The sequence below is a fragment of the Myotis davidii genome, unplaced genomic scaffold (genome assembly GCF_000327345.1).
Source record: "Myotis davidii unplaced genomic scaffold, ASM32734v1 scaffold545, whole genome shotgun sequence".
Taxonomy (NCBI): domain Eukaryota; kingdom Metazoa; phylum Chordata; class Mammalia; order Chiroptera; family Vespertilionidae; genus Myotis; species Myotis davidii.
Window position 1 is genome coordinate 480,425 of NW_006296634.1, and position 24,386 is coordinate 504,810.

At 36.7% G+C, this 24,386-nt stretch overlaps 1 protein-coding gene across 1 annotated transcript in view; it reads left to right on the forward strand.

Moving 5' to 3' along the window:
- The first annotated feature begins 2,098 nt into the window (after window positions 1-2,098).
- PFDN1 (prefoldin subunit 1) overlaps window positions 2,099-24,386 on the forward strand; it is an 83,567-nt gene continuing 61,279 nt past the window's right edge. The window contains exons 1-3 of the mRNA XM_006772431.2: window positions 2,099-2,197; window positions 4,627-4,793; window positions 21,163-21,247. Of these exons, the coding sequence (XP_006772494.2) occupies window positions 2,165-2,197; window positions 4,627-4,793; window positions 21,163-21,247 (285 nt within the window). The 5' untranslated portion in view covers window positions 2,099-2,164. The remainder of the gene's footprint in view (window positions 2,198-4,626; window positions 4,794-21,162; window positions 21,248-24,386) is intronic.

The window sequence follows — 24,386 nt, forward strand, 5'->3', positions numbered from 1 at the left end:
CTGGAATATGTGCCCCATGAGGTCAGGGAGTTTGTCTCTTGCTACTGTTATACCCCAAAGGTCTAGATCAGTGCCTAACATATGTTATTTTATTTTCTGTGGGGAGAGAAGGAAGAATGGTGCCTAACATATGTTAAAAAATATTTGTTGAAGGAAAAATAAATGTAGTTAGCATGGGTAAGGCAGAACTGAGGGATAATAGATCACCTTTCTAAATTTTCATAGCTTATTAAACCTCAGAAGTAGTATATATATATTAGAGAAGCCTTCAGTGTGAAGTCTGTTTTTTTCTATGAAATAATAGAAGCTAGCACATTCTGGTTGTTCTCTAGGCAAGTGTCCAAGTACTACTGCAAGGCTTTCATAGATAATCTTTTCCTGATAATCTTTTAGAAGCTCTAGAGCAGTGGTTCTCAACCTTCCTAATGCCTCGACCCTTTAATACAGTTCCTGATGTTGTGGTGACTCCCAACCATAAAATTATTTTCATTGCTACTTCATAACTGTAATTTTGCTACTGTTATGAATCGTAATGTAAATATCTGATATGCAGGATGTATTTAGGCGACCCCTGTGAAAGGGTCATTCGACCCCCAAAGGGGTCGCGACCCACAGGTTGAGAACCGCTGCTCTAGAGAAAGAGAGAAAGGAAATAACTTTATTTTGAAGATCTAAATGAAAAGGAGATATGGAAAAATAATACAGTGGCTTCCAGTCCATAAATGTATATCACATTCCACCAACTTTATGGTCAGAGAAAGTTTTATTTTCCCCCAAACATGCTTCACTCATGTGTTGTCAAGAATTAACGTAAGAACCATGAATCTCATAGGGCTTTGGTAGAAGTGAATGTGAACCTACCCTTAGGGATGTTTACACAGCTCAGGACATGACAGACATTGAGGATAGGTTTTTAGACAAAAACTTATGTCATATGAAAATCAACTGTCACAAGAAAGACCAGCAAATGCTCCCAAATGGAAGAATTCACAGCCAAAAAACCTCAGGTGATAACCGTGTTAGGTCAATATTGTCATTCTAAAATTAAAAGAGAAGAAAAACTCTACTGCCACACAGTAAATGGAACCAGACAGACCTATGGTTAAGGTAGACCAAACCTTCAATCCAGATCTGGCTGGTTCCAAATTTCTGTCCTTTACCCTCCCTCACAAGTTTTTAGAGTAGGTAAAACATCCATTTCTTCCATTTTCAAAAGTCCAATTTCCATCCATCCTTCTTGTTCAAATTTGCCCGTATACAGCAAATTCTCAAAATGTGGTCTGCAGATGACTGGCATCAGGTCATAAAGGCTGTTTGCAAAAGTGTGAGAACTTGGACCCCAAACTCAAAGATTCTAAGTAAATAAATTTCGGATAATGACCAGAGAATGAATATGTATATATATTTAAACAAACTTACTTGGCCTCTCTTGAGAACCACTGTGCCAAAAGGTCTTCAGGAGAGTTCAGGAGATATAAGTTCTTTGGAAGGACTCTTCAGTAGCATTCTGGTCTTCTCCACACTGGCATACCTGAGGCTCAGGCTGATTTTTTTTTTTTCTCTCTCTCATCCCTGATAGCACAGGGACTAGCTGAATGACTAAAGAGGTTTGGCCTGATCTAATACATCTCAATTTAGTAGCACAAACCAAGCAATTTGTTAAAATGCTTAAAACCATACACGAAATCTGCGAGTAGTGTTGTGTCTGGAAGGATGTGGAGAAGTAGGCCAGGCCTGAATGATCACATGGGGTCCGCAGACTGAATCGTAACCTGGGATCTTTCAAGAGTTACTAGCGGGGCCCTGGCCGGTTTGGCTCAGTGGATAGAGCCTCGGCCTGTGGACTCAAGGGTCCCAGGTTCGATTACGGTCAAGGGCATGTACCTTGGTTGCGGGCACTTCCCAGTGGGGAGTGTGCAGGATGCAGCTGATCTATGTTTCTAATTCTCTATCCCTCTCCCTTCCTCTCTGTAAAGAATCAATAAAATATATTTAAAAAGAACAAGAAAAAAAGAGTTACTAGCGGGGAAGAAAGAAGCTGACTAGCCCCCCTCCTGCGGCGCAGGCGCAGAAGGAAGGACGGAAGAGTCAAATCTCCAAAGCGCGCCCTTCCCCCACACACTTTCCGCTTTCTCCACTGCGCAGGCGCGGAGAGGGAGCCAAGATGGCGGCCCCCGTGGATCTGGAGTTGAAGAAGGTAAGGAAGCATGTGGAGGAGGCCGAGGCTCCTCTTTGGTCGCCGAGGGACCTGTGGACTCGAGTCTTGAGGAAGGAGAGAGGCCCTAGGGAGCTGGGGGGTGATATCCCGGGATCCTAAAACGGGAGCGGGTCTCCTGAGGTTGAAGTGGGGGGCGAGCGGCTTTTGCTGGGGAAGAGCCGGCTGGGTGGGTTTGGTTGAGTCTGGTGGGCGCATAACGGGCTTGTCCTGTCGTCCCTTGTTCCGGCCTTGCTTTTCGGCCTCTTGTTCCACCCCAAACTTGGGAAGGTCGCGCTACAGTTCAGAGTTAGATATGCTCATAGCAATGCTCATCTCAGGGCTGTGGCCCCCCTCCCCTCACCCGCCGCCGTTTTTGCAGGAGTTGTCGAAGAAAGAAACAAGTCCCGTGAAGTTTTCTAAATAAAATTGATATCGGAAGAAATTAGGTTTATCTCTTCAATTGCTTATAAGTGTGTTGTCATTCAGAAACGTTTTCACCACCAGTTGTCAGGATTCTAACATCTCTACTGACCCCAAATCATATTTTTTGGGGGTGGGAGGGAGATCGGAGGGGGACGGGGATGGAAAAGAATCCTAGGCTTCATCTACTTTGAACCTGTCCTTTTCTAGAAAAGGAAACGGAGTTCCAGAAAAGACCCAGTCAAAGGTGGGGGTCGAATCCAGTATCCCCTGCCTTACTCCACACCTTTTGGCTATTAGTTTAGGTTCTTGAGGAGAACACATTTTACTAAAGACTGCCTTCTGGTCAGTCTGTGCATAAGCAATAGGACAGCTGAAATAGCTGTAGATCCTAAACATTGAAGTTGTTACTGCTGTGAGGATTTATGCGTGTATCTTACTTTTTGTCATTCTTGTTTTGAAACCTGTAAATTTGGCCCTTAGGTGGTGTTCTCTCACGCTGTAGTATCTCAGCTTTAACAACACACCAGTTTCCTTAGCAAACTGTGTACCGAACAGTCAGGTAGTACCTGTAATTTTGCATGCAAACCAAAATTCATTTTAAGAATGCTTAAAGCATTCTAAAAGTTTCCCTTTTTTATTCTATTAAAGCAGTGGTTCTCAACCTTGGCTGCACATTAGAATCACCTGGGAATCTTTTTAAAATCCTGATTTCTGGGCCTCATCCTACACCATAACAAAGAAACAGAATTTCCGGAGGATGAGGCCCAGAAATCAGGATTTTAAAAAGATTCCCAGGTGATTCTAATGTGCAGCCAAGGTTGAGAACCACTGTGTTAAAGGTTCAAATTTAAGTCAGGGTTTAGTAAAAGAGCTAACAATAGCATACAGCTGTGAATGGACTCACCTCCCAGTATTTAAATTTGTTGCTAAGAAACCTGTGGGCAATGAATGCAAACTAAGAAAATGATTTCAGCCTTAAGTTGGATAGTTTTGACAATTAAATTAAACTTGTTTAAAAATTTTGACTTCTAATATAAATTATTATTATTAATATTATTTTTGCCTGCAGACTATTAGGAAATTTCAGGCTCCTCCCTTCCTCCCAAATATTTTGAAACCTTACTAGAAGGTGAGAAGTCAGAATAAAAGTTAAGTAGTAGCCTTTGCCATGTATTGCAGTCACAAATATTAAGGCATAAATTTGACAGCATGTGACAATCATTCCAGGCACTTAAGAGTATTCACGAACTGTGTTTATCTTTGAGTTAAGTGTACAGAAGAGTCAAATTTGGCTTTGTCTATGCATATGAAGATCATGATGCAATTCTAATACTAATGTGTTTTTTTCTTCTCTTAAAAATATTTATATTCTGGATATTACTGTAGACAATACAAGAAATGGATTTAAGTACCTGCCTTTCCTCCCGATAGTTGTTCAACCCTGTGCAAGCCACTTAACTCTCTTTATCACATTTACTTAATTTATAAACTGTTATGATGAAACTGCCACCCTAACTCATAAGATTTGAGAGGAGTAAATGAGATACTTATTATATCCCTCAGTGTTCTCATTTTATTAAGATACCTATATTAGTATTTGAAACAGTTGTGGGAAAGTGCTTTGAAACCTAGTTGAGTAATACAAATGTAGAGAGTTGGTGTTCCCTTTATGGTTCTTGTTTTGGATCTCTGGGTTTCATCCTCTGACTGTTACATTTGTTACTTTTATTACTCCTTGAGCACCTGCTGCTTGATATGGCTATTATTTAATGTGCATTCATTTCTGCTTCTTCAAAATGATTCCATATTCTGAGGACAGGGTAAATTCAGTAGTTAGCCTAGTGGCTTGATTGATTACAATTATACTAACTTTTATTGATGTTTGGTTTAGTAAATTTCACAGCTTTGCCTCTGGTTAGCATGCTTTATTTTAATGTATTTGGATTTGACTTAAATGTTTCCTATAAAATATTTCACCTACTAAATCAAGGACTTGTTTTTATTAGGCCTTCACAGAGCTTCAAGCTAAAGTTATTGACACTCAACAGAAGGTGAAGCTTGCAGATATACAGATTGAACAGCTAAACAGAACGAAAAAGCATGCCCATCTTACAGATACAGAGATTATGACTTTGGTAGACGAGACTAACATGTATGAAGGTGTAGGAAGAATGTAAGTAAAATATATCCTTAAGGGGGTTATCTTGGGATATGTTTTGTCTGAAATAAATCATAAAAGTTGTTCATTTTAAAATGGGTTAAAGTATCACAGCACGTCTAATACCTTATTTTTTTTTTAAACAAGAAACTGAATCCCAGATAGATGTGTTGAATTTAATTTTTTTCCCCTTCAAATTGTAAGAGAAAGTTTATTAAGAAAATCACAGAGGTAGAAGTGAGCTGTAGGAGAAATGGGCTCAGGAAACAAGATACAGAGGCAGAAGAAGGGCTCTTCATGCTTAGAAGAGAGAAAGGTAAAGCTACTCTGCCTGGGGGAGGGGAGGGAGAAGACGGGGCCAGATGTGTTTAATTTTAGACTTTGAAGTACATTTCTTAAATATTCCCCTCCTCTCTCTACGTTGAATGCTTAAAAGTGTATAACTTCAATGTTAAAAATATGATTTGTCATGAAAAGATGTTCATAGTAATTTTATGTGTGAAGATTTATTTAAATAGTTGTAGTTTTAACTTCTCCTTCCCTACCTCATTTGTGAGGAGTCATACAAATCATTTTTAGATGTCTGACCAATGTCCTAAAATAAAAATATTAAGTTAAATATTCAGTTGTCATTTACTAGTATATACACTTGTTCTAACTGTCATACATGAGAAATCTAGTAAACCAGTTTATGTTTTGTTTGTTCTAATTGTTATGTGATTAACATCTAATAGCACTTCACTTTTTTCTTTTAAAACATATATTACCTTTATGAGACAGAGCAGATTTGTTCTCTGAGTAGTAGTAAGTAAGGAATGGAAAAGCCCTTAACTACAGGTCACATTCCATTACAATGAGCTAAAAGGAGAGGCATGGTTTGGGGGAGGGGGTTGAGATGCAGGAGGAGGGTTCTTCTGGAATTTAGTCTTTGACTATTACCTAGTAAGTGGACCATTACTTTAAGTTTGGAGAGCTTTTGGTTGGAATGGAATTTGACCTCAGTCTTGGGATGACTTATTTTGTGATTGATTTGAAGGAAGCATACATAACATGTGTAACATTTAGCAATGGCTTTGGAATGACATCATGAGAAGTAGACCCTGCTCCTGACTAGCTAATCCATATCTTTCTGGAAAAGAGATAGATTATGATAAAGTGTTCATTAGATTTGCTTGATCAGAATAAACAGTATACCACAAATAAATTTTGTCTCCGGAGTTCATATTTTTCATTTTAGCTTATTTTAGGAGGATGAGAATCCCAGTTTGAGAGTTCATTACTGGGACACAAAAAGAATTGGGTTGAAAACAAAGTAGTGCCCTTGAATATGTGTCTGTGTAGTATGAAGTGAATTGTTGGCATTCATGACAGGATAATTTTATCCTTAATGTGAATATCCTTAGGTCTTAAAACAGTAATGCTAGCTTTTCTAGCATGGTTGTTAACATGTTGTCCTTGGATTTCACATCACTACATTAGCCTGTTTGCAACAGCTAAAGAATCTTTTTCCAAAATAGAAAAACTCTTTGACTATCTTTGGCCTTTGAGTTACAATGAAGCTTTTATTTTTAATTAGAATAATTTCATCTATTAAACATTCTGCAGAAGTGATAGGAGTGTTGCTTTTTTCTTTTTTGCATACTGCCCAAAGTGCTACAAATAGATTGCATTCCACATAAAGAATCTTAGAGTTTAAAGGCTGGGAGATGAATTAGTTAATGGTAGGACAGTAATATTTCCAGAAGATTTGTTTCGTATTATTTATGTTTTTAAAAAGAAATATGTAGTTTTAAATGTTTGGCTAAAGTGGAACTCCTATATGGTTTCAGACTTTGGTTTTAAATTTGACTTCTGTGCTTTCTGCATCTCACTGGGACTGTGCATTTGACCCCGCATTGTAGGGGCATGTAAGGTGAGTAGTGTTTGTTGCTTGGCTAGAATATTAGTGCCCTCAGGAAGAAAAGACTTGCTGAGTATTAGTCTGGTCATGAGGACGTTCTCTTTCTTGATGCTAAACCTGAAATATCTATTTCTGAATTTATAGTCTTGGGTAATCTTGAGTATCATTGTGATTCACTTCTTTAATTCTAGTCTTTACCTTACGTTGTCTTATCTTTTCCTTTTTGAGTATTATTTGGGAATTCTAAATAGAATACTAATTTTTCTCAAATTCTTGCTTTAAAACCATGGATTATAAAATCTAAACACTCCATTTTTTTTGTTTTAGAACCTGCAGTAGATTTTTGCCATTGCTGAAATTCAGGCCTCATTAAATCTTTCCTAGACGATTGCAATAGCATAGTAACTGTTCTTTATGCCTTTATTCTATCTGTCCAAATGCATTGTTTACACATCTTCCAGAGTTGATCATGTCAATATTCTTCATAAAATCCTTTGTTCAGCCTCTGTTGTCCACAGGATAAAATTTAAACTCCTTAGCCTGGCATCATAGTCATTCATAATCTGTCCTTTATTTGTCCTTCCAGTCTCAAGTCCCACCATTTCTATTCCCAGACTCAGGATAGCTCGTAAATTTCATCGCATGGACTTGTTCCTTCCATTGGTTTTGGGTTATCTGTTGAGAAGGAGTTTAAGTCTCATATAGACTTTAAACATGTTTTGATTGATTAGTGATGCCTGCCATGTAGTAGCACGTGAATCAGAAATTGTTGTTCTTAGCCTTGTCACATGGGCTCCCTCACACATGCCATGCTTTGTGATTTCTTGCTTTTGCTCATTCTGTCCTTGGCCTGCGATATTCGACTTTCCCTTGTGAAATTCTCATCCTTTAAGACAGAGCTTGTGTTTTCTGAAGATTTTGTCCTTTATGGCAGACTTAATTACATATCTGGGGTGGTGCCAGGGTTTTTGTTTCTGTAGCTACTAGAACACACACACACACACACACACACACACACACACACATACACAGAATGAGAGAGAGATTGAGATTTATTTTATTGATTGATTTAAAAAAATGTTTTTATTGATTTTAGAGAGCAAGGAAAGGGGAGGGAGAGAGCGATAGGAACATCGATGAGAGAGAAGTGAGCTCACTATCTGGGTATGTGCCCTGACAGGGAATCGAATCAGCCACCTTTTGGTACATGGGTTGACTGCTCAACCACTGAGCTACACCCACTGGGCTGATTGTTTTTTATTGATTTCAGAGAGAAAGGGAGAGGGAGAGAGATAGAAATATCAGTGATGAGAGAAAGATAATCGATTGACTGTTTCCTGCACACCCTCTAAAGGGGATTGAACCTGCAGCCCTGGCATGTGCCCTAACTGGGAATCGAACTGTGACTTCCTGGTTCATAGGTGGATGCTCAACCACTGAGCTACACCGGCTGGTCTGATTGATTTTTAAGCGGGTCAGTTTCCCCAACTAGATTGTCAGTTCTGTGAGACGATGTACATACATATTTATCTTTGTTTCGTTAGTTCTCAGCATAATGTCTGGCACAAAATAGATGTTAAATGTGTGTTGATTTGAGTTGAATACTATTCTTTCTTTTGCCTAAAATAACTGCATTTTCTTTCAGCTTTTTAGAATATGTGTTTAGAAAGTTACAGACTTAGGATTAGATTTTGTTATTATTTTAATATTATGATTCAATAAAGATGAAATTATAAAAGTAACATATTTTGACTAATGTCTGGAATTTGGACCAAAATTATGTCATTTAATCTGACAGGATTAATTCTTTATTAAATTGTTAAGAAGGTTGACTAATTCTAAATACCAACCAGTTGCAGAGATAGTCAGAACTGACACTATAGAAAAATCCAAGCCTTTGAAACTAAACTGAGGGCCGTATAACGCTTAGAGATAAAGGCTATTCTATGCAGAACAGTATCTATATAATCATCTATTTTACCTTCCTCATCTTCACATAGGATGAAAGTCATTTTTCTTTTTAGGGTATGTATTTAGTTTACCAAATCATTGCAAGCCCAGTGCCTTTCAAGTTACAAATATGGAGAATTGGTAGAGTTAAATACCTGTTATATTTGGCTATTTTGGACTTAAAACAAGGAAAATCAAACTGCAGGGTAAGAAATGATGAATTGCTGTATACTGTAAGCTCTGGGTGTTTGTTGCTCAAAGCTATATTCCGTCCAGTCTCTTGGCATGTTGCCAGCACATTTTAGTTCTGTTACTTCATATTCTTTGGAGAGGCTGTTATGTAGCCTGATACTACTACCACCAATTTCTAGTTTTACTCCTTAAGCTGTTTGTGAGCTGACCTCACCAGACTGCTTTGAGAACTATGATGAAAGTTACAACTGTGGAATGATCTGTCTGAATAGTTGGAAGTGTTTGTCTTTGCATCTTTCTAGCATACAAGGAGGGAATCAAATAAATACTAGGTCTCAAATAAATGTTACATGAATGTTTCTTGTATTTTTTTTTCATGAATAAGAACCAGTTTCTAAGGTATATGGTAGTTTTCTTCCTTTGTACTTTGTACAGAAGTAGAGTTTTTGTGTGTTTTCTTTTAAAATAAGAATTACATTTGAAAGTACACATAAATGACATTTTACCATGCTAGTGTCTGAAAAGATTAGGATAAATGTCAAACTTATTTTTATTAACAATAGGTATGACCCTGACCCTGATTTGATGTCAGGTCTATTATCCTATTATTCCAATCTCCTTTTGCTTGAGTGTTACATAAATAACATTTCTTCTTTCCAAAGGGGACAAGTTAAGCTTTTTATTTTTTTAATATGGGAGGAACTTGAGTAGATTAGCCTTTGAAAAGAATGATTAGTGTCTTTTTAAAACTTGAACCTAACTAAAAATAACTTTGTGCCATATTTAAACTAATTTAGAGGTATGCCACCATTCTGTGGGTATTTTTTTACATTTAAGGAACTAAGAATGAACAATGGTATAAATCTACCAACTAGATAAGTGTCTAGCAATGCAGGCATCGCTGTTTGGGAGCGGTGTTGCTATTTCTACTTGTTGAAGTAATTTGATGGTTGATCTCTAATGGTTAAAAGATCCAGAAGTGTTCAGACTTAAGATAAATGTGGCACAGGTAGAAAGTGAAAACAGTAGGTTTATTCCTGATAGGTAATAAATGTAAAAAATATATATAAATAGTTGAATAACTTTTCAACTAATTAGGATGTAGAAATCTGAACTGTCCATGACAGGTTGGTTGAGCTGCCCTTTGTTTAAAATGTTATGCTGGTTTTGTAGTGATTTCAATTGTAAGTTTGGATGTTGACCTGTAATTTGAACCATGACATTTGACAAAATCGTCATGAAATATTTGCAGTTTCTCTAAGTTTAGTTATGTTAAATATTAATAGAAAGGGATATAGTCATGCTGCCTCAAGTTTTGCAACTGTTTTACAATTTCATGTAGCTGTAGAGTTGGCATTCCAATTAATTTGAGGTAATTTTAAATCTGAAGAAGTAGTTGTATTATATTTGATTCCTGAAAGATTAAGAAATAAACTGTAAGTCATGGTGTAGTAAATATTGTTGATAAATAATGTTGATATTATAGTAAAAAATAGTTTATATTGTTCTCACTGAACTCAAGTTTGTATATTTTTAGTGCTTACTAGAGGAGAAAAAATGAACGTGCAGGTTGCTTTTGGTGTGAGAGCACATTGCAAATTCATAAGCTCTGCTTATGCTCTCTTTAAAGGTATTAATCTGTGTTTAGAGTAGAGAAAATATGCAAAGTTAAAATAATTTTCAAATGTAAGAAGGAATTTTTTAGTACTTTTTTAGGTTTTATGTTAAAGGAAGAGGAGTTCTTGTTGTTGCGCTGCTTTTACTAATAGACTATGACCCACCCTTCATGTGTTTTTATACAGAGCCATTTAAAGTCATGGCTTTCATTGCTCAGAGTTTGAAGGGAAAAACACACAACTTTTCCTGTTGTGCAAGGAAAAATGACTTCAGTTTTGTTGATGTTGAGTATGTATATAACCCCAGATGGGCACACTCTCCTCTTCCACAGATGTGGAACTCTAGGGAGAGGAGATTTTTGAGTAATATTCTTAATTTCCTTAAGTGTCAGTGATCTAAAAACTTGGTGTTCATTATAACTCTGCTGTACTGCTCTGTGGAATGACATCACTGTTTTTATGCCAAGGGAAGTTAACAAACATTTGCGTAAGAATTACATAGCCATGTTTCTTTTGCAGATACTTGAATTCCTTCCCTTCTTCCCATCCCGTGTCCTCCAGGGTCCAAATAATCTCTGAAACACAGGAAAGTAATTTTGAAAAGGTTATGTTAATTAGAAGCCTATTGTACAAAAGGACAAAGAAAGTTGTTATATACTTACCTTGGGATGTACAAACATGCTACATTTTTTTATTTAACGTGTTCTTGTAGGTTACTTATTTTAGGCCTAAACTTGTTTTAAAAAGGTAAATGTAATTGACTCATTTAGTTACTTGGAGGATTTTGTTTCGTTTTTGCATTTCCTGATATCATAAGGCCTGAACTTTAAAAAAAAAACAAAAAACTGACAAAGGATTAAACAAAATCTACTTTTGTTGCATGAAAGTAGCAATTCTTCAACAACACAAGAGGATACTACAGTGTATTTGGTGATAAGCAAGAATCAATGTAGTAAACTGATGGGAGAGTGAAAAGTACCATTATCTTTGTTGTTCCTATGTAAATGAAAACAAAGGCAGCAATAATCTTGAGCTTTGCTACTTTGTCGTTGGAGAATTATGTACTGTAACTTAGCTCTAGTTGAATTTTTCTGAAATGAAAAATAAAAAATTTTAAGCTGTACCAAGAATTTTCTGATTTTAGCTGCTACTTATAGTGGCAGATTTAGGAACAACTTGCTATCTAATCTGTTTGAGAGAGGACTGAAGTGTTCATGTTAAGGAATATATCTGCTTAATGAAACTGCCAAAAAGTTCAGAAAAAATATTTTGACCTAGAAGGTCTGAGTCAGTCTATATATATGAACACACACTTGATAATGGCTTATTTTAGTATTCTTTTCTTATATCAGGAATTGCTGTGAACTGCAAATATTCTTTGCCCAGATGGAATAATTAGGATTGCAGTGTGTTGCATGCACCATTAGTGCCTGTGGCTTTGTGAAGAATGTATGCTCAATTTGTTTTTAGAATTTAAGTTTGAATGAACTTATCTGGGAGAATATTTCATTGTCCTGGCCAGCTCTCATTACTAACTCTTGTTCTCGTGAAAATGAATTACCTTGAAAGGGACCAGATTATCTGAAGAAGCTATTCCTTTGGCTTTGAAAGAGGACTTGAAATGTTCTCATATCAAAATTTTCACAGCAGCAGGAGCCCAGTATTAAAAGTGTATCTTTAAATAGATAAGAACATGACTGCCGTAAGCTGACCCTTTTACATTGTTTAGCTCAGGGTAAAAAGATTTGGACCACAATATGCATCCTGTATGTGTGTGTTGGACTGAGTCTTTTGCATTTGTGCCAAAATATATTTATATTTCTCTGACTTTCTGCATTTGTATGAGGAGTCTTCTGTTTGTGTCCTTCAGTACTCATTGGGTAGTAATCTTTTACTATCCAAGTGTTATATTTTATTGTGTTACATTTTAACCTACTAGTGAAATAAAGATCACATCTTGGAAAAAGTTGTAGCACAGCTTGATGCTTAAATGTGGAAATGTTTGGGGTTTGATGAGGCCAGAGTAAAAGTGGTAAACATCAGAGGTGATTATTTACCAGAATACTTAGAATACCAAATAGTGACCAAAAATAAGCATCATGTTTAAAATAGATTAACATACTACTGCTTCCATTTCAGGAGTAACAGTTTGATTTAAAAATACACAGTGATTTTTATTAGTACAGACTGAACCTCGTAGTGTGAGTTACTCATTCAGAACAAAGAATGTTTACTTGGGATTGTGTTCCTGAAGGGAATAAAGACAGTGAATTCAGTCCTCATCTCATTTGACCTATCAGTAGTGTTTAGTTCTGTTGATCTTTCCTTCTTGAAGCACTTGGCTTCCAGGACATCACCTTTTGATTTTCCTTCTATTTCACTGGCCATTCCTATTCAGTCGCCTTTTTCTGTTTTCTATCCCATTTCCAAATATTAGATTGATTTTGGACTGAGCCTTTGGAATTTTTCTGTTCTCTTTATCTGCACTCAGTCTGTTAGGGACCTCATCTAGGCTTATCTCTTTAAATGCCTTTTTATGTTCTGACAACTCCTCAAATTTTTGTCTTTAGACCTCTTCCCCAAACTCCAAACTTTATATCCACCTGCCTGCATTACATTTCCATTTGATGGTCTAACATGCTTCTGAAAAATAACTTGACTAAAATAAAGTTGTCACTGTTTACAAACAAATGAGTTAGGCCCTGGCCATGTGACTCGGTTGAGTATCGTTTCCAGTGCACCTAAGGGTTGCTGGTTCGATTGCCAGTCTGGGCATAAGCCCAGTTTGCAGGTTTAAGAGGCAGTCGGGGTGTGTGCGGGAGGCAACTAATCCATGTCTTTCTCTCACATCGGTTCCCCCCCCTTTCCTCTCTTTAAAAATCAATAAAAAGTAAACATACTCTCAAAAAATGGAAAAAAAAAGATACAGTCGGATGAGTTCTGACAAACGTAACAATATAGAACATTTTTGTCACCCTAAGAAGTTCCTTGCTTCTTCCAAGTCAATTCTCTCCTCTCCCAAATCCTGCTGTAAGCAACTGATAATCTGATTTCTATCACTGTTGATTAATTTTGACTATTTTAGAATTTCATATGGACTATATATAAATGGAATCATAGTATATACCCCTTTGTTCTTCTTTCATTGAGCATAATTTATCCATGTTGTGTATATCAGGCCTCCTCACTAGAGCTTCAATTCCATTTATGTCAGTGCCCTTTCTTCTGCCCCCTTCCTTCTGCTTTCGAGCTTCCACTTCAGATTGGGTGAAGGATTGCATTATGAGGTGATGACAGCCAGATTTAGGAAGTACCATGTTTTCTGTGTCATCTTTGTTAGGGTCAGAGAAATGTTTCCCAGAAGTCTCCAAAAAGATGACCTCTCACATTTCATGACAGGAACTGAGCCACATACTTGGGCTTATGTCTTGGGGGATGGGGCTGCCATGATTGGGAAAGACCAGTCAAGATTTACCCCAGGATTCACTTCCCTGAGTCACTTGGGAAAGTGGAGGGTACACAAAATTGGGGCTCTATTAACAAGGAAGACTGGATATGGAGTAGCTAACCATTAATGTCTGCTAAAAATTACCCACCACAATCAATACAGTGATCAACAGTTGAAGGCTAGCTACATGAAAACTGTTGGTATTATATTTAGAATGAATTAGGGAGAGTTTAATGAGGGAGTACAGCTAGAGAGCTATGGAAGTAATTCAGTTGTGTATTAAAAGGGCATAATCTAAGGTGACAAGTGGAATGCAGAGGAAGTCAGTATGAAAGAAAGTGATGAATCAGTGATAAACTGGGAATGTAGGGGACAAGGAGGTTACCTGTAGCTTTGGGACTTAGGTGAGTGAGAAAGTGGTGATATCATTGATGAAGCTGAAGTTGAGATTGGGAAACTGCTTGATAGGGAATGTTGGTATGGGTAGATAAAATGAGTTAAATTTGGGACATGTTGAATTTGAGGAGATGTGGAACTTACAAGTAATAGTGCTTGGTACTATTCTGAGGGTCATTAGCCAAGTTGAAGCCTTGAAAACAAATGAGTTCTGGGAGGGACTTTGGGTAGAGATAGCTGAGCTGAGAGCCTTGCATAATGTTTGCAATGGGAGCGCTGGAAGAGAAAAGGCAGGTTGCGTTTAGGACTTAACATAGGTGATGAGGTGTTCCTGGACAGCTCCCTGAGTCAGTGGGAGAGGGCTGTCCCCAGCCTCCATCTTTGTTCCTCATATAAATGAATTTATACGAGAGACCTTGATTGTGTTGTGAAAAGCCAATTTATTAAAGTAATTAAAGCATGCATCTTTATTGAAAAAGCAAAGCAAGCAAACAAACCTATACATCTGGCTTATGACGCGCAGACGAGCTCTCAGCTAATCTGAAGAGCCAGTTGGGTGGGGGTCCGAGGTGGTATATGCCCTCCTGTCTATGGGTCTCAAAATTCCTCTGCTGAATACTTTGGGTGCAGATTAATTTTCAAGGTCCCTTTTTTTACTTTGTTGTGGTCTTCCCAGAATTCATGAGAAGCACCTGGCAACTTTATCGTGCCAAGCTTTGAGACTGCTGGCTTCTCTGCTTAGGGAGTAAAACTACCCTTTTTTTTTCGTTTCCCCTTTACCCCGCCTTTCTACGTTCGCTCATTCTGGAGGTTTTTAACCATTCGCTCCTAAGCGTCCTTGGCTGGGGAAGATAATGGCTTGTTAGTGACAAGCTGGCTGCGAATTGCCCACACTGTGCGGCCTTGTTTTACTTTCCTGTCTCAGTTTCCTTATTCCTCCTGTTAACAATACTATTGCTGTTGGAAAAGATGCTTGATATGAGTAATCTTCTAATTTAGTAAGACTTGTTTTGTGGCCTTACATATGATTTATCCTGGAAAATGTTTCATGTGCAATTGATAGCAATGGTGAAGTGGGTGTATCCAATGACTTCACAAGTGGATGTGTGTGGTTGGGTCATTGGTCTTTTAACTTTAAGTTCCGGCTCAGGTCTGGCCTTTCCTGCCTTTGGTGAGTGCTCCTCGCCCATTCGGGCCATCGGAGCACTTGCACTTGCAGAGCTCTGCACAGTTCCTGCTTGCTGCAGCTCTGCCCATCTCTGTGTCATGTTCCTTTCTTTCTTTTTTAAAAAATGTTTTTATTGATTTGAAAGAGAGAAAGAGAGACAGAGAAACAGAAACATCGACCGATTGCCTCTCATTACACACCGTATGCACCCTGACCAGGGATCGAACCCACAACCTGGGCATGTTCCCTGACCAGGAATCAACCAGTGACCTTTTTGGTGCACGAGACGACGCTCAACCAACTGAGCCACACTGGCCAGGGCTCATTTTCCTTTCTGACCTCTCTGACTGTGCCCCCTCATTGCCTTTCATTTTTTTTCTTCCTCCTCTTGTTTCCCAGCTTTCTTTGAATTTTATCTAATATCTGCCAAGGCGTGCCTCAGATATTATCTGTCCTTTGTATTTTGCCATTCTAAAAAGTATGATTTTGCTTTTACGATGAACCTGTCTATATTGTTTTATTAAAAGTGGATTTCTCAATGATGGCATATACGTAGTTGGGTCATGCTTTTAAATTCAATCTGACAAACTTTACCTTTTTATTGGTATACTCATTTACATTTCAAGTAATTATTGCTATGATTTGATTTAAATCTACCTTAATAATTATTTTCTATTTGTCTCATTTGTGCTTGAGTCCTTTCCCCCTCTTTTTTGTGTTCTTTTATATATTTTTTTATGATCATATTTTACCTTTACTTTTGGCTTATTAGTCCTCAGTAAAAAAAAAAATTTTAGTTTAGTTATTGTCTTATTTTTTTATAATATATGTCTTTAATTGATCTCAGTCTACCTTTAAATAATATTATACCACTTCATCTTATATGTCAAATTGCTCGTCATTCCTTTTTTTATTATGCATTTTACATATGTTATGAATACCACAGTATGTTGTTATTATTTTGCTTTATATCAGGAATTGGCAAGCTTGTTTTATAATTGGCCAGGTAGTAAATATTTTTGGCTTGATAGCCAATAAAATGGTTTGCTGGTCATATCTTTGTCACAGTTGTCTCTCTTAACTCTGCAATTGTTGTGAGAAAGCAGCCATAGACATTATATAAATAAATGATCATGGTTAGATTAGCCTGCAAGCATAGTTTGCTAACCTCTGCTTTAGAAAGTCAACTATCTTTTAAAATGATTAACAATAAGAAAAACATGTCTATTATATTCATCTTAATTCATACTATTTTCAGTGCTTTTCATTTCTCTGTAAGTTGCCATATGTTATCATACTCCTTCTACCGGAAGAACTACCTCGAACATTTCTTATGGTGTTTGTTTGTTAGAATAAACTTTATCAGCTTTTGTTTGTTTGAATTTACCCTTTATTTTTGGAAGATATTTTCATTGTATATGTAATGCTGTGTTAATAATAAATAGCTGGTTTCTTTTGGTATGTACTTTGAAAATGTCATTACCAAGGTATTGATAAACAAGTGTCTTCTGTTTTACTCTGACAAGAGGCAAGTTTATTTTTCTTCTGCATCCCACAGTATAGATGTACCATAATTTGTTAATTGTTTCCTTACTGGGGGATTTAGGTTCCTTCCTTCCTTCCTTTTGCTAAAAATTATGATGTAAAAGTTTTTTGCATGTAGATCTTTGTGCACATGCAAGTAGTTTTCATTGCCCAAGGAATGAGGCAAAGAAACAAGATAAGTTCATTCTTCTTCAGCTTTTTCTGTGCCACTTAATTTGTGGATGCCCTAAGTCAGTGATGGCGAACCTATGACACGCGTGTCAGAGGTGACATGCGAACTCATTTTTTTGGTTGATTTTTCTTTGTTAAATGGCATTTAAATATATAAAATATCAAAAATATAAATATTTGTTTTACTATGGTTGCAAATATCAAAAAATTTCTATATCTGACACGGCACCAGAGTTAAATTGGGGTTTTTCAAAATGCTGACACGCCGAGCTCAAAAGGTTCACCATCACTGCCCTAAGTGCTATTTAGAATATGTTTTCAGATGTCCTCTAAAAATTTCCCACCCAAACAGAAGGCATTATCATTACCCTATTGCTGTCTCTTACTTTGGAAGCGTACCCAAAAAACATCATTGCCACTGATCCCGGATTGTGTTTTGGGTTTGTGTGCAAAGTGGAAGAAGTCACGTACCAATCTGCGGGGCAATTCAGAACACAGCCTCTGATGTTTCTCAAACAAATCAAAGGCCATCATAAAATTATGTTTTTCGGATGGCATAATTACAAATAAATGAGGAAATGAAACCGTAGGCTACGAGCCCTTAATAACTGACAGTGCAGGGCCACGTGGCATTGATTTCCAAAGTAGAGGCCTTTTACGAAGCAGTGACTCTAGTCTAGATTATGTCATCCAGAGTATGGTAAGCACATTCTGTGCATATCATTTGTCATCTAAAAATAATTCCCCTCTTCATGGTTTATTTTTCCTTTATGGCACATTCTGAATTCCAGATTTTTTAAATCTGCCATTTGGTTTTCCATAAACTATCAGGCAGGACCTCTGTGAGATTCTCTGCTTTGAGGAACTATCTGCATAATATTTATTTCTGATATGTGACTCATAATTACATTGTCATGATATATCCCTTATCTTCAAAATGGCATCTGATAATTCAGTACCTTTTTAACAATAGACAAAGTGTTTCCTAAAGCAGCGGTCGCCAACCGGTGGTCCGTGAGGTCCAAAAGGTTGGTGACCGCTGTTCTAAAGACTTTTTTTCAGAAATCCAAATGTTTCTTGGGGCCCTTTCCAAGAAATATACCATGTATCTTTGACATTTATTTTTATCTATATATCTTTATTTTTTAATCCTCACCCGAAGATATTTTTCCATTGTTTTTAAATAGAGTTGAAGGGAGGTGGAGGGAGAGAGAGAGAGAGAAAAAAAACATTGATATGAGAGAGACACATTGATTGGTTGCTTCTTGCACATGCCCCTACCAGGCTAGGGATCGAGTGTGCAATTGAGGTATATTCTCTTGACTGGGAATCGAACCTGCGACCCTTTGGTGCGTAGGCCGACTCTCTAAACCAGTGATGGCGAACCTTTTGAGCTCGGCCTGTCAGCATTTTGAAAAACCCTAACTTAACTCTGGTTAAGTAATTTCTATATCACATATAGAAATTTTTTGATATTTGCGAAAAATCAACCAAAAAAATGAGTTCACGCATGTCATAGGTTCGCCATCATGTTCTAAACTCTGAGCAATCCAGCCAGGGCTCTTTAGCATTTTTAAATTTGAGGACTAAGCCAAAATTCCCATAACGTTTTTGTTTGAATTTTGACTATATAATTTTTAAGGTGGACATTTGCATTTACTCAATACTCATCCTTGTTTAAAACTTTAATTGCTCAGATGTCCTTAAGCTTATAGTAGATTGGCCAGCTTTGGTGACATCTCTCTGGCCTTTGAGGTTGGCACAGTCCAATATAGCTGTCTCAGGGATGTGTGGCCATGGAAAAACATATTTTGGTTGTTGAGTGTTTTTGCTTTCTAGTAATTTTATTTTCTGCTCCAGGGATTTAATATCTGTTCAGATAATTTATTTTTTAAGGCCACATAAGTAATGACTTGAGCTCTAATCTTAGCTTTGGAAATTTCCCAGACACTAATAAAGATAATGTCTGATGACCTTTTATTTAAGAATACTACTCACTGGCTAGCAATCAGTGCTATTTAAAAATATATATTTACTCTAAAAATGATTTTCTACCTGGCCAGTGTTTCTCAGTGGTTAGCGCATCAGCCTGCTCACCAAAGAGTTGTGGATTCAGTTCCTGATCAAGGGCACGTGCCTAGTTTGGGGGTTCGTTCCCTGCCCTCGTTGGGGCTAGTGCAGGAGTCAGCTAATCGGTACATCAATGTTTCTTGCTCTCTCCCTCACCCCTACCTCCCTTAAAAACAATGGAAGGGATATCCTCGGGTGAGGTTTAAAAAAAATTAAAAAAAACACACAAAAAAATGATTTTCATAGTTAAAAGACTTTCTTAGAAAAATCATGCATGTAATGACCTGATTTGGTGACTCTTGGGCCTAGATTTATAATACTTTTTACATGGTGTCATTGAGACTTAGTACCATTCTAAACAACTCTTCTCTACAACTACTGTACCAAATACAGATGCTCTTCAACTTAAAATGGGGTATGTCCCGATAAACACATTCTAAGTTGAAAATATAAATTGAAAATGCATTTAATACATCTAACCTAAACATCGTAGCTTAGTCTAGCCTACCCGTGCTTAGCCTACCTACAGATGGGCAAAGTCATCTAACACATAGTCTATTTTATAATAAACTGTTGGGGGCATCCAGGCTGGCAGGGGGGGCAGTTAGGGGCAACCAGGCCAGCAAGGGGGGGCAGTTAGGGGTGACCAGACAGGCAGGCAGGTGAGCGATTAGGAGCCAGCAGTCCAGGATTGTGAGAGGGATGTCTGAACTGCTGGTTTAAGCCTGATTTCTGGTGTCCTGGAATGGAGAGGATGCAGTCTGGGCTGAGGGGGCCCCCCCCCCCCCCGAATTTCGTGCACCGGGCCTCTAGTGTCTATAGTAACAGACCCTCTTGCTAAGAACCTATCAAGACAGTGTTTTGTGAGGTTGGTAGAGGAAACTGCATATTGCTACTTTGATATGTTTTCTTGTTTGGCTTTTCATTAAGAGATGTTTAGTTCTTTATTAGAAACTCCTATGTTATGTACAAAGAGAAGAAACAGTTCACTTAATTAATTGTAATCTTTAATTGAAATCTGTTATAGCCTAGTTCAGTGATGGCGTACGCCATCACTGGCCTACTTTTAGGACAGTCCTAAAAGAGATTTGAGTAATTGAGGTTTTCCCTTAGTTCCAGTAGAAGGGAAGTATCTCAGTTCACTTACTTGAGGCTATAAAGTAATTTGTTCTTCCTTTCCCTGCAGCAAGAATTATAAACATAAAGTCACAGAACAGATTCAGTGTTAATTTTTAAAGCTTCCCCATATTTCCACCCTCATCTGTTGTAAATAATATGTCTGACTATAAAATGGAAAAAGTTGAAATTTTCCACTGGTGCATTTTGAGCTTTTCAGAGGTATTGTACACTCTGGAAATAATAATAAAAGATACTAGACTTTATACAGTGCTTTTTGTGTTAGGAACTCATATAAACACTAATGCATTGATCCTAACACAGTACTTGATTGTAACTTTAAAAGGTCATGAGTTACTGCTGTTACAACAATAAAATAAAATAAAAGATTGGAGAGAGAGTTCTAATTTATAAATATTGTTTAAAAAATATCCAGATAAAAGTTGATACAGATAACTGGAAAAATAAAAATTATGGGGGATTTTTATTATTTGTTAACTTTTCTCTTAGCCTGTAATAGATTTTTATCCCTTTATATTTTTTCTCCACTTATTTATGAATTTACTTGAAGCCTGATTTGATTCTCTTCTTAGATAAGAAGGCAAAATTTACTTTTAAGCTTTTATTCCTTCTCTGCCAATAAGGTTTAAACCTGTGGTGATTTTTGGAGTTTGTCACATTAACATAACAATGCATGTTATTAGTCCTAAATTGGGAGATTGTTCCTTTAGCTTCCTTAGTTTAATATTTGTTGATTTTGATGAATTAAGTGGTCATGTGGCTTCATCTTCAACTTTTTTTGTGTTTTGTAGGTTTATTCTTCAGTCCAAGGAGGTAATTCACAGTCAGCTGTTAGAGAAACAGAAAATAGCAGAGGAAAAAATTAAAGAATTGGAAGTAAGTTTTGAGTGAATATTGACAGTAAGTAGCCAACTTTTAGAAAATAGTAATTATCTCATTGTGTCATATTAAATGAAATGTATGCCTGCTAAAGTCATGCCATTATGTAATTTTTTTCTAATTGTGTTAGAGCTATGAAGCAGTCAAATTAATGGCAGTGTATAAGACACAAAAAAGTGTCTAGAAACTAGGGAATTTTGAAGAAGATAGGATGCTGTTATTCTGAGTGTATTTTCTCCTTTGCCTTTGAATGAATATATCTGTTTTTAAAATACAAAAATAACACAACATGTATTTAACCACTGCATATTGTACCTGGTAGGGTATGAGCATGGCTAATGATAATACTTAAAGGATCTTGATATACTAGTATGTCTCTTTTACACATTGTAATTACTTTAACATAGATTGGGTTCTAGACAAGGACTGATTATTGAGCTATAATTAATTAACTATCTGAAGGATAGTGCTCTGATGAGGAAAACAAATTATTATTTTTTAGGTAGGGAAAATGATTAGTATAGGTAAAAGTAGCTTAGTAAATCTTTGGAAAATTGAAGTTTATTATTAAAATGTCCTTATACATTCAGACTTTTGATGAGATACTCTTCTTGGGCTGTGGTGAAAGGTGCATTCTGTTTATAGCAGAAGTTGGACTGGACAAAAAACTGGTTATTATATCCTTGGGAACAAGATTTCCTGAGATGGGGTGGATACAGTGACTTCATAGGTCACTTTATCTAATTTGTGTGAGTACCACTGGAGGCAGTGGTTCAGAATCTGACTCAGCCCTCTGCTGAATTGGTGAGACACCCCCTAGCCTGCTGGGGATTTCTCAGGGGCACTGACTTGGCGTGGCCAGGGTGAGCATGTAGTGTCTTAGGTTACTTAGGCTGATTTTTGTTTGACTACTGATGATAATTTAAACAAACTTGATAATAGTTTTATAGTTTAGAAAGATCTATTGTGAAAACAAAACAAATAAGCAAGCAAACAAAACAAAAAAGAAAGAACTGTTTCCTGCAGTAATCAGGTTGTTATTGTGTCCTGTTTTATCATTTTTGTCAGCCAATTGTTCTAGATAGAATTTTATATTCTCTAGGGTTTTCAAACAAAAGTACTGTATCTTAACTCCAATCACAACTGTTTCATGTAGATAAAAAATGTGATTTTGCAATGGTAGGTAAATATATCTAAAAATTGTCCTGATGAATAAGTAGCAAGATGCAAAATAATGTGTATATAATTCTCTTATGATCTCTGTGTTGGATAAATTGTAACAAATATGTGTTAACTTTTATAATTTAAAAAATTGTCAAGGAAAAATTGCCCCAGATGATTATTTTAGCATACTATCAGTTCTAATGAGTAGTAGGAAATTTATTTTCTAAACGTTTCTTTCATAGAATCTCACATACTAAGTATCCTGATATCTGTCAGATAATAGAAGTAGATTAGCTGGCTTGTTGGTACCTGTTTGAAATGCTAATTATAGCTATAAAAAACTAGCAGTTAAACTCTAGCCTCTACCCTAGGAAGTTATTTTCTCTTTAATCTTTCATTTTACTGTTATTTATATTATAAAAGCCATATAAGTGCATTATGGAAATGAAAAAGTCAGAAAAGAAAACAAATGATAAAATGGAAATATAACCTTCCCCTCTTCCCCGCACACTCCCATATGCCACCTCTGCAGTAGTGTGTGTCATTCCAAACTTTATTTTATAAACACATTCATACACATATATACACACTTTTAAAAAAAAGTAATGAGCAATCTGTATATATTGTTCGTCATTTGATAACTTATCTTTCTACTTAGTGATATAAATTTAGTTTATATGTAATAAAATTTAAAATTTTTTTAAGTATTTCAGAGAGAAGGGGAGAGGGGGAGAGAGAGAGAGAAACATCAATGATGAGAGAGAATCATTGATCGGCTGCCTCCTGCATGCCCTCCTCCTGGGGATTGAACCTGCTACCTGGGCATGTGCCCTGACTAGGAATTCAAACCTGACCTCCTGATTCATAGGTTGATACTCAATCACTGAGCCACACTGGCCGGGCTACATTTAATTTGTTTTTCATTTCTCCTACCATTGTAGGTTTCTTATTACCTCAACATTCAATTATTCTATGATCCCTACCTCTACATTTTGTATACTCTCCAATACTGCCCTATCATGTTTTGTTAATAGTATCACCCAGTACATACTGTGTCTTCCCTGAAACAATCCTGTACTTTTCCACTGCTATACCTTTAGAACTTTGTTACTTCAGCCTGAAATATATGCATGTGTACACACCCACGTGCACTTATACACACAAACATTGGTAATTATAGTGTTCGATTTTCTTTCGCTTATTCAGTTTAGTTATTTAGAGAGATGCATTAAATCTCCCTCTATGGTGATGTTTATCAATTTCTCCTTAGTGGGCAATGGTATTTAGAGACTATTATCTGGGTGCTGTAAGTGCTCATTATTACTGTGCACATAGTTCGGAGGGTATGTTTCATTTTGCTTTATATGTTTAGGAATATCTCAGCTTTTTTAAAGATAACATTCCACTGACTTCCATTGTTGCTATTGAGAAGATATCAGTTTAAGTGTTGTTCCTTTGTTTATTTTCTCTCTGGCTACTTTTAATGTTCTCTCTCTTTCTTTAAAAATAAATCTTTATTGTTGAACATATTACAGATGCCCCCTCTTCCCCCCCTCTATTGACCCCCCTCTCTCTTTTTCTTTAATGCTTTGTAGTTTCTCTGGGATATGTGTAGGTATGAATTCAGTCTTTTTATTTTTTTCCTTTGCCCTACTTGGATTAAGTTGAGTTTTCTGAATCTGAGGATTAGTGTCTTCCATCAATTCTGGAAAGTTCTTATTATCTCTGAATATTACTTTCCTGTTTTCTCTATTAAATGGTATTTTCTTCAGGAATTTTTCCTCCCACCTTTAAACCAGCTACCCCCACATCTTCAATAGATTCTTAACTGGTTTTCCATCTCCAGCTTTCCCCCTTCCAGTTCTTTTAACATATTTAGATTAGAATGAGTTGGAGGGGCTCATCCTTCCTTGGCTCTTTTTCTTTTTCTTTTTTTAAAAAAAAATATTTTTATTGATTTCAGAGAGGAAGG